Genomic DNA, 15,948 nt, shown 5'->3' on the forward strand with positions numbered 1-15,948 from the left:
AGGGCAGGATGAATAACATGACATTGGATTATGAACCCTGTATTAAAGGCCTCATAAACTGGGTTCAAGAGGTTTTTTTTTTAATGGTGTGACATTGGGGCTTGGATGTTGGGCTGCACTCAACAATTTTAATTGTTGCTGCTGCTAGAGCTAGTTGGCTTGACACAGACGTGCTAAAGGTTGTCTGTGACAGAAGGGGCCTAGAAGGTAGTTATGACTGCCCCCATATGAGTTAGACTTTTTATTGGACAGAATTTCTGTACACTCATGTGTATACTTAGAGCAATTGCTAAAGAAACTGTCTTTTGTCAGGAAGTGAGAAGAAAGTGGCGACAAAGCACAAATTCGTGTGACAGCTAGATGGTAGAACAAAATGTCCTGGGGATTTGTGCCTCTGGACATGTACCTTGTAATGAATGAATAAATGAATGAGTAAAGGCTTGATAAAATTCAACTAACCCTATATTGTTTTCTCCTCAGATTGTGTATGAGGTAGTCACAGATGGCTGGCTGACATATGTGGAGGGGGTCTGCGTCATTTGGTTCACCATTGAGGTGATGCTGCGTGTCATCTTCTGCCCTGACAAGGCAGAGTTCTTCCGCAGCGCCCTTAACATCATAGACTTTGTGGCCATCGTGCCATTTTACCTGGAGGTGGCACTGAGCGGCCTCTCCTCCAAAACAGCCAAAGACGTGCTGAGCTTCCTGCGTGTTGTGCGCTTTGTCCGTATCCTGCGTATATTCAAGCTGACCCGCCACTTTGTGGGTTTACGGGTCTTGGGCCACACTTTGCGGGCAAGCACCAATGAGTTCCTGCTGCTCATCATCTTCCTGGCGCTGGGCGTCCTCATCTTTGCTACAATGATCTACTACGCCGAACGTATCGGTGCCGACCCAGATGATCCGACAGCCGCGGCCCATACCAACTTCAAGAACATCCCCATCGGCTTCTGGTGGGCTGTGGTGACCATGACCACACTGGGCTACGGGGATATGTACCCTGAGACATGGTCAGGAATGTTGGTGGGTGCCCTCTGCGCCTTGGCTGGTGTGCTGACCATTGCCATGCCTGTGCCAGTCATTGTCAACAACTTCGGCATGTACTACTCCCTGGCCATGGCCAAGCAGAAGCTCCCTAAGAAGAGGAACAAGCACATCCCCCGGGCACCCCAGCCAGGCAGCCCCAACTACTGCAAGCCAGACGCCCTGGCCATGGCAACCGCCTCACCACATAGGCTGATGGGCAATGTACTCGGGCCGGGCATGGTGGGATCTGGCAGTATGATGGGTACTGGAGACTGTCCACTGGCACAGGAGGAGATCATTGAGATCAACAGGGCAGGTGAGTGGTTTAAAAGAAACTAGATCATGTATGTGTGTTCAAGCCTATGGCCTAATGGGCCAAGTGTGTGGATGTGAGGGAAAAAAGCTGAATTTGTAAAAATAGTGAAAAATACCCATAACCAGAATCTGGAAAAAGGCTTGGCATTTTTTGCCTTACTTGACATTAACAAATAATCAGTTATCAACATTGTTTCCTCCTTTCAATCAACTAATTGGCCATTTGGTTAATTGTTCTAACACTACCTGAAAAGTATGTTGATAAAACAGAGGAATCATGTATCTAATTTTGATCAATATCACATCTTACCCCAGAACAGCAATGTTTACATTTTTTGAATTTGATAGTGCCAGTCTGCAAAAGGTTTTGACTTGGATGCAAGTGACAGAATGTGCTTGTGGTTGAGTGCTAGAGGTCATGGAACATGTTTTCTAAATTTGTGTGTGTTTGCATGGAGGTTGTTTTTGACATGGTTTGGCCTGGCCTGAGAAAGGATTTGTTTTTGTATCAGGCATGTGTCATCTGTTCTTCTTCACTACTTATAGAGTTCCAAATTCTAAAGTTAATCACTAGAGTGGCCTTAACACAAGTGATTATATAATACTGTCAAAGTCTTTCCCTTTCTCATCTAACTGATGACCAGAGGTCAGATTTCAAGCACTGAACTGATGTGAGAAGTGTGTATTTAAGAGGTTTTGAAGCTGTAAATAACTTGCTGATGTCCTCGTTCTTCCTAGAGTGGAGTACACTAAAATAGATTTTAATTTACGATGGGACAAGAAAGCTGAAAAAAGCTTATTACGTTCTCTCAACAAATCCATCTCTTTCCTCTCAGAGCCAGATGCTGTAACACCAAGGCTGACATGATACGATAATCCTGGATTTTTCGTCTATGTAGATATACAGTATGCTACGCCTGTCCAAACATGGGTCCAGGCCCTCTCATCTCATCTCTGCAATGCTGTTTCAATGGACATGTACATCATCTGCATTGTGGGGAGGGGACACAAATGTGTGTGTGTGTGTGTGTGTGTGTGTGTGTGTGTGTGTGTGTGTGTGTGTGTGTGTGTGTGTGTGTGTGTGTGTGTGTAATTGCAGCATGCACCTGTGCTGGATTTAAGGTTTATAACTACAGTATGAGTAGTCACAGTGTCTGGCAACAAACTTACATGTGAGTTTTTGTGTGGAGTTGTGTGAGTCAGTGTGTGTTAGAACACTTAAATACTTTGCCTTTAACTAAGCACACACACTGCTGCATATCATGCATTCCTCCCTTCTGGTTTTACTTTTTTCATGGGGTCAAGTGCAAAAATGCACTTGACCCCATGAAGTGTCAAGGTTCTTTCCCAGCATAACCTGACCCAAAGACCCTATTTACGCCTTTACGGCATAAAAATGTGATCTGTATCCAGACATGTTATCTGGCTAATAGCCATTTGATCTTGCCTTTGTATTTACACCTGGTATGTTTCATGTGTTCTCCTCATCCTCACTGAGATCAGATCAGTGTCCTCCAGACAAAAACCTGCATGTGAAGTAGAGGCTCAGATGAATATCTAACTAACTAACTAACTAACTGAAAACCACTGTCTGTCTCAGTGTTATGTTGTGTACGGTTGCCTGCATGTTGTACAGATTGCATTTACACCTGCCTAAGATCCGAACATAATGCGAGCCAGACTACCCCTAGATGTGGTCAGGCAGATTCAATCACATTCTGATCACAACTCATTGACACCTTGCATTAACACATGTTTTTCCTTATCTGGATAACATGAGGGTACAGATCACATTTTAATCCCAGATGTAAATGGGGTCAAAGTCTCAATTCAATTCAATATTCCTTTATTTGTCCCACAAGGGGAAATTCCAGATTCACAGGAGCACCAGTAAAGTGGATAGAATGGTAAAAGACAACAAGTGCATGCAAGTTAAACACAACAAGTTAATACAAAAGGGTGGGGTAGAAAGAAAACGTCATCACTACTAGTACTAGCCATTTGTGTCCTCTCTCTCTCTCTCTCTCTCTCTCTCTCTCTCTCTCTCTCTCTCTCTCTCTCACTCTCTCTCTCTCTCTCTCTCTCTCACTCTCTCTCTCTCTCTCTCTCTCTCTCTCTCTCTCTCTCGTGTGTGTGTGTGTGTGTGTGTGTGTGTGTGTGTGTGTGTGTGTGTGTGTCCATCCCTCTGGCCTGTATCTGTAACTGTAGAGCAGTAAATCATATCAGATTAGATTTGACAGCTGTGTTGAAAGCTACAAACACTGCTTCCCCTGTAGTCATCTCCTCTTTTGTGTGTTTATGTTTGTGTGTGTGTGTGCAGCACTATATATGTTCTTTCACCCTCTTCTTCTCCCACTCCTTTGTTTAGTCTCTCAGTGCTGTTAAATTCAGTGTGAGTACAAGAAGTGTGTGTGTGTGTGTGTGTGTGTGTGTGTGTGTGTGTGTCTACAGCCTGCTCTGCTGCAGTGTGTTGGTCATGTGACCAGGATAGCTATCACAAGGCACTAATGTTCCTTTACACCCCCCTCCTCTTCCCCTCTCTCTTCTCTCATTTCTCCATCCTCTCTTTACGCTCTTTGATTTTATTTTTACCGTCTAATTGTTTTTCTCTGGCCACTTCTCTTTCATCTTTTTTTTTTCGGCTTCTGTTTCTCAACTCCATATCCCCTCTCCTTGTCCTCCTCTGAGTCGTTCTTCACCACCTCCGGTCTTATCTCCCTTTTCCATTTTTATTACTTTCGTGCTCTTACTGTTCCTTTTTCTCTCAATGAGTTCTTCTTCCCTTGCTCCTCCTGCTGTCTCACAACCATTAATCTTCTCTCCCTCTACCTCTCCTCCTCCTCACAATCTCTAAACTCCCACCCTCATCTCTTCTCATTGTCTCTTCTCCTCTCCCCATCTCCTTTCCTTTCCATGTCTCTTTTCCTTTTCTCTTTTCTCCTCCCATCTCCTCCTCATGTTTCCTCTCCTCTTTTATCCTCTTTACCTTTACCCTCTCACTTCACCAAATTTTCCTTCCTCTCTCCCTGCCCAACTTCTCCATTTCCCTCCTTATTTTCTGTTGCCTCCTCCATGCTGCTATTTTTCATTTCAACCACTCTTTTTTCTTTACCTCCACTGCTACCCCCCCATCTCTCTGTCCTCCCTCTCAGACTCCAAGCAGAATGGTGATGCGGCAGCCAATGCGGCGGCCCTGGCCAATGAAGACTGTCCCACCATCGATCAGGTCCTTGGGGATGAGCGCAGCCCCGCCACTGGGGGCCTCGGCTCCACCACCAGCCGCGAGCGCTACCCACATGACAGGGCCTGCTTCCTGCTGAGTGCCGGGGAGTTTCAGCGCACGACGGATGGGAACGTTCGGAAAGGTAGGAGGGTGGAGGGCGGAAGGCGGAGGATTGAGGGGAAAGGAGGAGGAAGAGCGGGGGTAGGGCGGTACTTGAGTGACAGCAGTGGACTGTCGCTCGATGCATGGTCCTGATTGATATGTGCTGGCAGTGTGTGTGGTGAGCACAAATATCAACACACGTAACAGTCAGATCTATATATTTCAAGCACACACATATCCAATTACACATATACATACAGCAGGTGGACAAAATAGCAGAACACCTAATAATATAAAACACATTCTGCAGGTGTTCATGGTATTGTGTCCACTCTCATACACCTATTGAATGTGTTAAACACACAGACACACTTACAGACAAAAGTAGATGCAAAGGCACACACACCACATAAGGCATATAATCGTATTTCAAAATAAAAGCAAAGCTAAAACTAAGACTCAGCAAAGGCCATAAACACAAAACATATTACATTTCTGCATCACTCCCCTCTGTCATTTTGAGTGACACCTCTGCATCTGAAGTTAGGTTCTTTCCCCTCAGACTGTTCAGCATGAACAGCTCTGTGGTACAGATAACATATCAATGTCCAATGAATGCCATTGATATTTAATCCAGTGATTCTTCTCATTTACACCGTCAAGCTACAGCTGTAATAGAAGAGGTCCCCTTCATGCATTTATCCTGCATCTGTACTGCAGAGGTACTGCAGAGGCTGCTGCAGCACTGCCATCTGTGCTGATGTTGAAGTGACTTGATTTCATCTACTGTAGCACAGAAGTATTCATGATAGCCTTTTTGTGAATTGTGGTCAAATAATGCAATATTCACATTCTGCAGATGATTCCTTGGGTCAGCAGTCACTCAGCAACACTACATGCAGGACAGCATTGGTCTTCTGTATGTGCTCTATTCTGTGTCCATCCCTGTTGATACAGTTCATTGTGCTAAACTTTGTACGTACAGTTTCATTTCAAAACAGTACTTTGTTGGGATTATAGTGTGACCTGTAAGGTAATATTGCTGTTGTTTTTTTTGTTATCGACAAATCCCACATAAAGACAAGAGACAACTAGCATCTGTTGTTAGTTCAAATGGCTTACATTTTATATGCTTATGGACCTCTACTGGCCTCATGAGTTTTAACTTTGTGTGTTATGAATGTGACATGCTGCGATGATGTTATGTAAGGAAGAGGAAGGGGTGGATGGATGGATGGGTCAACAAACAACAACAAAAAACAAACAAACAATAAAACACAAATGAAAAATACCCTCACACGGCTGCTTCAGATTGTCCTCTGGATTATAAATCAATCCTTTTTCAGCCGATACTCTTACAACATCATCATGAATTTATGGATTGCTACACAGATGGCAATGGCAGTCTGATGGCCATTTGGTCTGTCCACCACTTTGGTCAAGATTGAAATACCTCATCCATGCCCCCCTTGCTTTTCTTCTGGTGCCATCATCAGGTCAAAATATTAATTTGTCCAATACTTTGGTTTATGACCAAACACCCTGAAACCCAGTGACACTCCCAGCCTCACTATGTGGCTCACTGATGTGTCTTTTCATCATTTTTTGTCCTCTATGGCACAGTGGTAGAAGATATATCAGGCTGTTAGTAGGACACATTCAGTGTTGGTTTGTGTCTTTTTATGGGATTTGCTGACAGTTATAAAAATATAAAATATCTCCAACCTTATTCTTTAAAGTACGAGCATCCTGCCCTTACTGGAGCTATCTTACAACATTTAATGTGACAAATATCTAAGTCTGTCTCTGGGTGTCTTGTTTTGAAATGAAACTCTTCATGTGTAAATGTGCAGTATTTTGAATCTGATCTGGCAGAACAGGCAGATCAGATGAGTGCCATTCTGTTCTCAGTCATCATATCAGGCTTCTTCATTGTTCTGCTCTGTCTTTCTCTCCTCTCACTCTGTCACTCTATCTATCTCACTGTGTGATTTATTTTTCTCACTTTTCATGCTGTAAGTCATTAACTCTTCATCCTTTCTTTCTCTCTCTCCTCCCCACACTCTATTCTTCCTCATTTCTGCTCTCACGGTTGTTTTCTCCCTCCTCCACCGGCTTTCCATTTTTCCTTCATCCTATTCTCATTTCCCTGCCTGCTGTATGTCCTCGCTAACGGTTTCCCTGCATCTTCATTCATTTTCCTCTCCATTTTCCCACTAACTTGCCTCCGCCCACCATGACCTGCTAACACTAAAATAATTAATTTTGTTTTCAAATGTAACCCCCAACCTTTCACCTTTAACACCCTATACACTCCTCTATACCCTCTGTGCATTATTTTTCCTCCACACACACACACACATGCGCACACACACATTCCAAAATACACACGCAGAGAACTCAGAGTCCAACAGTGTGACATCCTCCCTGGGAGATGACTGGTTCAAGCCAGAGGGGCCTCTGCTACAGCAGGAGCTCAGTGTTAACTCCACCTCCTCCTGGATCAAACCATAGAATCACAGAGGTAAAACGTCTGCACGGTGCACAAAGCAGCGAGAAACATTTCTACAGTCAGTAAAACAACCTCGACTCACCCAGAAGCTTTAGTGAGCTGACAAACTGTCTGTCTAAACCAAAGATTATGTTAGGCTGAAAAAAGACTTGATTAGAATATAGTTTCTAGACAGGATCACACTAGACTAGACTACATATGATAAAAATTGATTAAACTAGACAAGACTAGATCATATGAGATCAGACTTCATTAGGTCAGAATATACTCGATTAAATTTAGTTTGTACTAAAATATGTTAAATTGAACTAGACAAGGTTACATTTGATTAGATTCAGATAGACCCGACTAATCTAGATTAGATTATATTTCATTGGATTGGTTCAGATGCACGGTGAAACAGCAGGTAGTGTGCGTGCCTCACAGCAACAAGGTTGCCGGTTCGATTCCCAGGTCGGGCCCTTCTGTGTGAAGTTTGCATGTTCTTCCCGTGCATGCGTGGGTTCTCTCCAGGTACTCCAGCTTCCTCCCACAGACCAAAAACATGCTCATTAGGCTGATTGGTGACTCTAAATTCCCCCTAGGTGTGAGTGTGAGTGTGAATGGTTGTGTGTTTGTGCTCTGCGATCGACTGGCGACCGGTCCAGGGTGTACCCCGCCTCCCGCCTGTTGATAGGCTGGGATAGGCTCCAGCATCCCCCGCAACCCTGAAAGGGATACGCAGCATAGAAAATGGATGGATGGATTGGTTTAGATTATAGTAGTTTAGATTAGATTAGAATACCCTGGAGAAAGATTAGAATAGACTACATCAGACTAGACTGCAGTAAAATAAATATAAAATCATAAGAAACTACATTAGATTAGAATAGATTAGACCAGAACAGATTAGACTCAGTGAGATCAGACCAGAATAGATCAGAACAGAATAGAGTAGATGAAACTAGATTAGATTAGATTACACTGGACTAGACTACATTAGATTGAATTAATTGAAATTAGATTTGACAAGATTACAGTAGAATAGATAAAGATAGATTAGACTGTACTAAACTAGATAACTTTACATTGATGTATTATATCTTTATGTGCTGTGAATATTTTAATGTGCATTTATCAGATTACAGCAAAATATGAAACAAACCCCCCCCCCAAAAAATTGAATTTTACCAGAGGGAATAGAGCAGGTTAGGTCATATATTAGAGCATGTACTCTAATCTGGAGGGAATAGAGAATTAGAGAACATCAGAGAGATAACAAAAACACAATAAAGTGATGAAAAAGGTGAGAAGTAGACAGTTCCACCCCCAGAAACAGCATCAAGGTCAGGTCAGACAATAAGGAGCCCCGCAACACACACACACACACACACACACACACACACACACACACACACACACACACACACACACACACACACACACACACCAAGTGACAGACTATCATTATAACTTTGACACACACAGTTTGAATGTATAGAGGTGCATGCAGGTTGCTTGTTATTGTAAAGCTTTTAAGTATGGTTAAGCATCATATGATTAATAATAGTGGTGTGTAGGGTGGGGGGCATATGCATGGTATGTGTGTATCCATGTGTGTGTTTGTGTGTCTGTGTGTGAATGTGATTTTGTCCATACACTTCAAAAGACTTGACCTGAGCATTCACTTGTTTATTTTAGGATTCATTTCAGTAGTATTTTGTTAATAATAAAGGAATTCGTTCTCTGAAGGGATTGTTATAACAATTTACATAATACACAATGAAATAGTGTCTGTATGTAAGATAAGAAATATTCTCACAGCTTATTATTACCATTATTATGATCAAGCTATTTTTAGCTCATTGCCACAGCTACATCTCATTACTGCTAGTCTTGTTGAATGAATGTAGCATATATAGCTAATTACAAGCAGATAAGATCCCCAGCATCTGCTGTAGTATACCCTACAATCCCTGCCTTCCCTAGGCACAAATAATGCAAATGACATGCCTACAGATATATGCGGAGTTTCTGTCTCAATTTTGCGCATATAATGGGACATTTTGAGAAAAACATGCATACATTTGACATGCTGAGTTCAACTTTGGTGAACACTTGCAATAGCACATCTTGGCTGGTCTCTGAGTTAGCGGTTATCACCTACTAGCCCTGCAAGTATTCATGAAGCTTCTAGAACCAAATATTTTGCATTAAAAATTCAGCTGTACCACTTTCTGATGTGACCAGGCCTCACTTCCCTAATCCGACTAGTTTCACCCTACAATTGGCTCAAATGATGGGACACTTAAACAGCGTCAGGTTTGGTGAGCTTGCAACAAATGTGAGAGCACACACAACAGGGAAACTGAGAGAATAAGGTTGTTGTTGGATGTGGATAATAGAAAAATACATTTATTAGCAAAGAAGGGAGTTTTCTTTTGTGAAATTAATCGTGTGATGATTCTCCCTCTTAATGTAAATTACAATTTTTTTTCTGTGCTCATGTCCCATCTCATGCTCAGAATTGACACAAATGCAATACCATAGCTAAACATCACATTTTATACACGTGATTGCTAGTTTGTTTTTTGTGGTAAAAGTGAGTTTATTTGTATATTTAGAAGACAAAAAACATTGTTTGTTGATGTAATGTGTAATGTAGCCAAATCCCTGTAAGAAGAATCAGCCCTCGCAGTTGTACACACACACACACACACACACACACACACACACACACACACACACACACCATTTATCCAAATGAACACACTGTGTGAGTCTGTGAGCATGACTGTGTGACTAAATGCATGACTCTGTGTACTGTTCATTAGCCCATTTGATTGTGTGAGTGATATGCCTTCCCTCTTTACACCTACGGTATTTTGTAACCACCAGGGAGAACCGGCCGTGGGGTCAGACTGGGTTCAAAGCTTAAAGTTCACAGTGCGGGTCCATGTCTGATGTGTGCTGTTGTTGTTATTTTGTTGTTGTTGTGTTACTGTCTCCTTCCCCAGGTTGTGTCAGGTCATGCATTTGTACGTTGGCTCTTGTTGGTCTGTGTTACACCTATCCATCTGTCTGTCTGTCTGTTTCTCTATTTTTTCTTTGTTTCTGTCTGTATGTTTGTCCTTTTCCGTGTGTGTCTGTATTTCGTGTGTAGCTGTCTTCCCCTCCTCCTGCTCCTCCTCTTCCTCCTCCTTCTCCTCCTCTCACCCGGTCTCTTCTCACTCTGGTACTTACAGATAGGGGGGCATCACAAACCAAATGCTCACCATCACATTTCTCCCCTGAAAGAACTTTAGCTCCAAAGTCACCCTGGTTCCACATGGACCAGGGAAGTCTTATTCCTTACTCTTACTGCTTTTGGGAGAGATGGTGTCTGGTCTCTCCATACTTGGCTTGACATGTGGACAAAGCTTTACGATGCAACTGCTTTGGTTTGCAGATTCTCCAGTGCAGTTAGGATGTGTTGCCCTATTGAGATCAATAAAAAATCATAATATTGGGAATCAAAACCAAAATGTAGTATTTTGCACTAAAACACTGAGTGACTTTTTCCACAAAAATATGACAAAACTATAAAAACAATAAAAATAAAGGAATAAATGGGGATTCAATTAAACATGTTTGTTTTGGGATGGGTGCCAGAGTGAAAGCGACTGCTGTGCACTGGTTGGCTCGTTGCCCCGCCAGGCCAGTGAGAGCTGGTTGCTGACTGGTTGGTTGGTTGGTATCCTCTGTCCTCTCCTCTGGAACTGAGCTCAGGTCAGTTTTTACAGCGCAGTCCACAGAGAGCACTGTTTTCTTTTACAACAGACTTGGCTCCAACCATTGCATTATGGGATTGAACTGATCAGATCCTTCAGGGAACAATTTTGTATTTTACAAAAAGGCTTTAAAGAGTTGTTATTGCACTCTCAAATGAAAACAGTGTCTTGTGTTGCTGAGCTGTGTCTGAGCCTCTGTCAGGCTGGGCTGGAACACTGACTACTGTAGTGCTTCGAAGGTCTAACCAGCAAGACACCGAATATGTTTCTTTTCCAAGTACAAAGACACACATGATCCAGCAGGGCCTTTGACAGACCAGCAGATGGATAAGCAGGGAGAAAGAAAGACAGACAAAACTCTAATCCCCCAAACACACACACACACACACACACACACACACACACACACACACACACACACACACACACACACACACACACACACACACACACACACACACACATCCAGGTAAGTATTTCAACAACTTCGAAGGGCTGTGGTGACTAGCATAGTGGTGGCACTGTTTGCTGTGCTCTGATGGCCTCTTCGCTTGCACTTTCAAAGCTTTAAATCCACTTGAAAAAGTATTAGCTGCCTGCGTCTGGGAAAATGTTTTCTTTATCAACTTTTCTTAACTTATCATCTCACATTTGGAACTGGTCAAGTTTCTTGGCAAGATAAATCAAGCACACCTCAAGAATTCACAGTCACACACATTTCAAATTGGTTGCCAGGCTTTTGCTTTAAAAGTGCCACCAGGGCTCTCTTCCAGTCCCTCTACGACACTCCTCTTTCCTTCCTTCCTCCCTCTCGCTGACATTATAACAGATTGTGCTGTACTTGAATAGGATTAATTACAGATCTTAATGTCACTGTTGTCTCTGTAATCCAACACTATCAGATCTGTGGTTGCGATGGGTGGGAAGAACGAAAGACTTGAGCATTTCTGAGGCATTCTGAAAAGGGCAGCATCGCATTGTAATGCTCCTGTTCCCCTCTGTGCAATGTTTTTGCTCCTCTTCTTCAGCTTTTTTCCCTGGCTCTTGTTCCTTTGTATGAGCAAGCAATAGGGCAGGGGCGCAAGCTACGACTAATGGTTCAGGAAAACTGAAGTAAGATTTAAAAAGGATAGCACTGTAACAAAAGTCCCTAGAGATACAAAACTCTTCAAGATCCAACTGTGCTTCGCCCCTGCCAGAGGGATCCCTGTGATTTGTAGCTTGATCGTGGTTTTATTTCAAGAAATGCAATGCTTTGACCTTTGGTGATCTAGGCTCAAGGGCACAAGTCACAGGAGGTCAAACAATTGAGAGGACCTTTCTCACTCTACAGCATTTTTTAGAATCTGTTTCTCTATCTATCTATCTATCTATCTATCTATCTATCTATCTATCTATCTATCTATCTATCTATCTATCTATCTATCTATCTATCTATCTATCTATCTATCTATCTATCTATCTATCTATCTATGTTTGTGTTGGAAATGTGCTGATGTGTTTCAAATTGTTTTTCACCTCATTGAAATCGTTATTTTTGTATCTTTTATGTTTGTGTGTCATGTTTATTTTATCAGTCCTAATCATTCTGTCTTACTTTCCCATCCTTAGATCATTTCCCACCATCCCTCCACTAACTCTCTTGCACTCTCTCTCTTTCTTCTCACTCTCACTTTCTACTTATCTACCCGCTGTTGCTACGGAAACAGTGGACAGGGGAATTCTGGGACTTGGTGCAGCAAAGCATTTTGGGTCAAGGCTTGGTGTTTGATTGCATTATTGATTCATATCGATACAGTGGGCTGCGTTTCACTAACCATCCAGTAAAGCCAACAGAAGTGAATGGTGAGACAAATGAAACCTTTTGTTGGGGTATGACGCCAATGCACATTGTACAAGGACATAATCTAAACCAAAAAGGAAAGTGCCCAACAACACATGCTGGGTTTAAGTAGATAGAGGTCATTACTGCTAAGCCTAAACTGTAGGTAATAAAGTACCTACTTAAAGAGCCAACCAGTCATCTTGGCTCATACTCATATTCATTTCCTCATTCAGAGGCAAGCTCTCTGCTTTTTAACTGGGCAGAGAGGAGATAAATAAACCATAATGTAACTTTTGTACTAACTTGGGCAGAGAAAATTGTCTGCTGTCTCACCATTAGGACAAAGAGTTTCACAGTTTTATTTCTCAAACTGAAAAGTTTGCAAGAGGACAGCTTTATCTCAGTCATTTCTTTATGGACACCAAGAGGATTTTAGTTGTCCTCCTACACTAACAAGTCCTCCAACAGAAACGACAAAACATTCTGCTCCAAATGACCAGCATTTTCAGATTCAGTGCCCACAATGGTTTGGTTAAGTTTGGGCAACAAAAGCTACTAGTCATATCAACAAATTACCAGTGATATCATTTTTCCAATGAGGCCAGTTTCCCCTACATCCACCCAGGGAACATGCCGTGTTCTGTCCTCGGGATGGATGTCAGAAAAACTACAGTCTGATACGACAAATGAAACCTACAACAAACAAAGACACCTGACTTATTTCCACTGTATGCAAAGATTTTTTTTGTCTCAATAGTCAAAAAGAAGCACATAGCTGTGAAACTGTAAAAATACAGTGAGCAGCACACCAAACCACAAACTGATTACAACTGTGTCTGTAAGATCGCAGTTTCTGCCCATCCAGAAACCTTTTTTTTTACCATCAGTATAGACATGATGCCATAGCGATTGCTGCAGTGACATGGTGACACACATCATCATGTTTCAATAGATGATGGTCAACAAGCCCATTTAACAGACAGAGATCCAGATATGTCATTTGTATTTGTTCTCTTAGGTAAGACAGGACCCTTACTTGTAGAATTTGTTAGGGTTAAATAAATTGAAAGTACATCCAGTGCAAAACAGCTTTTATTGCAAGACAGGAAGTAAGGATGGGCATGTACCTTGTCATGTAAGATGACCATCATAGACCTGCAATAAATATCTGTCTATTTATTAACCATAAGCACAGTCTTTCCCTGACCTTAACCGAAGTGCTAACCATATCTTAACCATATACAGTACATTAACAGATTTCTCCCTTTTTAGAAAGCCAGAAATTTACAAGCATTGCCACTGGTTGTGAAAAACATTCATTGAATGTAATCTGGGTGTTTGCAGAGTCACCCAATATCAACATTCTTCTCTTCTTCCTTTGACTGACCATTCAGAGCAGGTATTGGACTGAGGCCTTTAGTCACATTGCTGTTGTTGCTGCTGTTCCAAAAAGAATCCCCCTACAACTCTGTCTTTCTGTGAGTCTGCAACTTGTTAAGGTTTCTTGCTGTCTCAGTACAAAACAAGATTAATGATCGGGGAGAATGCCCTGCCTGCTAGAATGCAAAGAGGAGAACACCGCCTGCTCTCTTTAGGAAAGAAAAAACCTGCAGAGAGGTAGCTCTGGAGTGATCGTTGGTGCAGTGCCGCTAGTGCCTCCAAAGGCCAAGACTGCACATTACACCCTCCTCCTGACTGCGGGAGTTTCAAAGGCAGCAGACACGCTCTGCATTATGATACAGTACACGTCTATCTCCCCTTTCGCTGGGAAACCTAATCAGTGAGTGGGTGGAGGTCGAATAAAGGAATGAAATGTTGCATTAATCACTGCCTTGCTTTGTATTTCATGCTCTCTCTGACTGCCGTCCTACTTCCCCATGTTTTTTTCCTTCCCATAATTCTCGGTCTTTTTCTCCCTGTCCTCCCCCGTTCTCTGTAGAAATAGTATTGATTCTCTTCATTGACAGACAGATTCCATTGGCCTGAACTGACTCTTGAGTCTTACTTAGAGGCTCATTGATGTAAGGCGATATGCTGCACCATAGCAGAGTGGAGGGCTCTCCCTCTCTCTCTTTCACTTCCTCTCCCTTGAGTTCTGCCACCAACATGCAGCTTCTAACACCTTAAACTCTCTTTTCACCAGATTTCATTCTGTTTATCTCTCACTCACACACAGTCTGTTTTTCTTTCACTTTCCTCTTCTCCAACCAGTAATCGATGGCCTTTAAGCTAGTATTTAATCATTTTGTTGGTCAGAATCCCCAGAGGCCTATTGGATTGCACTCACATTATTTTATTTCCTGAGTGCTACTACAACAGTTGAGCCACAACGGTGTCAGGAGGGGAATTGTGTTGACCAAGAAAAGTGTAAACTTTTCGATTATGTGGATTATGTTTACAGAGTGGAAATTGCCATGTGAGCAAGGTTATCAGGGGTAACCAGAGAATTATTGTGCCTGTAAATCTTTATTTAAAGAGACTACAGTTCAGAACAGGTTATTTACAGTAATTGCTCAGGGTTTACTACTCAAAAGTAAGACTTAGCTCTTTCTTTAGTATACAGTTCCACCCTCACTTCTCATCAGTCTGCAGTAGTATTGTATACATTCTTACCTTGAACCCATCCCACAGAAACATAGCAATATAATAATAAAGGATGTTCCAAACAAATCCTCGGTTCAACATTGGATCCACAAGGGCAGCAGTATATCAGTAAACATGTAAAACCTATTATTTCTAATGTAGTCTTCAATTTCTGAACACACATTCATCACTTCACAGCACATTTACTGCATACAGACAGCAAATAACAAAACATAAGCAAATATAGAAACTCCACAAGTCTTACAAAAAGGCTTCGAGCACTGTTGAACATGCTCTGGCAGTCAAACATGACCACTCATCAGTGATTATTGATTTGCTATAGGTATTGGCTAGAACCCTTATTGTTCAACATTTAGACTTCTGCAGATTTTCGTTTTTCTTGCACAGTTTCTGCGTTTGCTTGTGTTTTCCGTTCATCATTTATTTGTGGTGTGTTTCTGTATGCAGAGAAGGCCTGACACTTAGACGCTTGATTTGCTTGTGTTTTGTTTATTTGCAGAGATCTTTCTACTAATCAGCAGGTAAGAATGTTGATATTGGACAATTCTGCTGATGATGTGCGGTAACAAAACCTTTTAATGTGTAATGCCAT

The 15,948-nt window shown here is 42.1% G+C and overlaps 1 protein-coding gene across 5 annotated transcripts in view; it reads left to right on the top strand.

Moving 5' to 3' along the window:
* The window catches only part of LOC139342887 (voltage-gated potassium channel KCNC1-like), an 81,525-nt gene that overhangs the window by 37,248 nt on the left and 28,329 nt on the right, over nt 1–15,948 (top strand). For all 5 annotated transcript variants that reach the window (XR_011603077.1, XM_070980168.1, XM_070980166.1 and 2 more), the window contains exons 3-4: nt 481–1,342; nt 4,494–4,706. Coding sequence is in view for 4 of the 5 variants with exons in the window: in XM_070980168.1 (XP_070836269.1) it covers nt 481–1,342; nt 4,494–4,706 (1,075 nt within the window). In the remaining variant the exon portion in view is untranslated. The remainder of the gene's footprint in view (nt 1–480; nt 1,343–4,493; nt 4,707–15,948) is intronic.

Source organism: Chaetodon trifascialis, chromosome 15, assembly GCF_039877785.1.
Source record: "Chaetodon trifascialis isolate fChaTrf1 chromosome 15, fChaTrf1.hap1, whole genome shotgun sequence".
NCBI lineage: Eukaryota > Metazoa > Chordata > Actinopteri > Chaetodontiformes > Chaetodontidae > Chaetodon > Chaetodon trifascialis.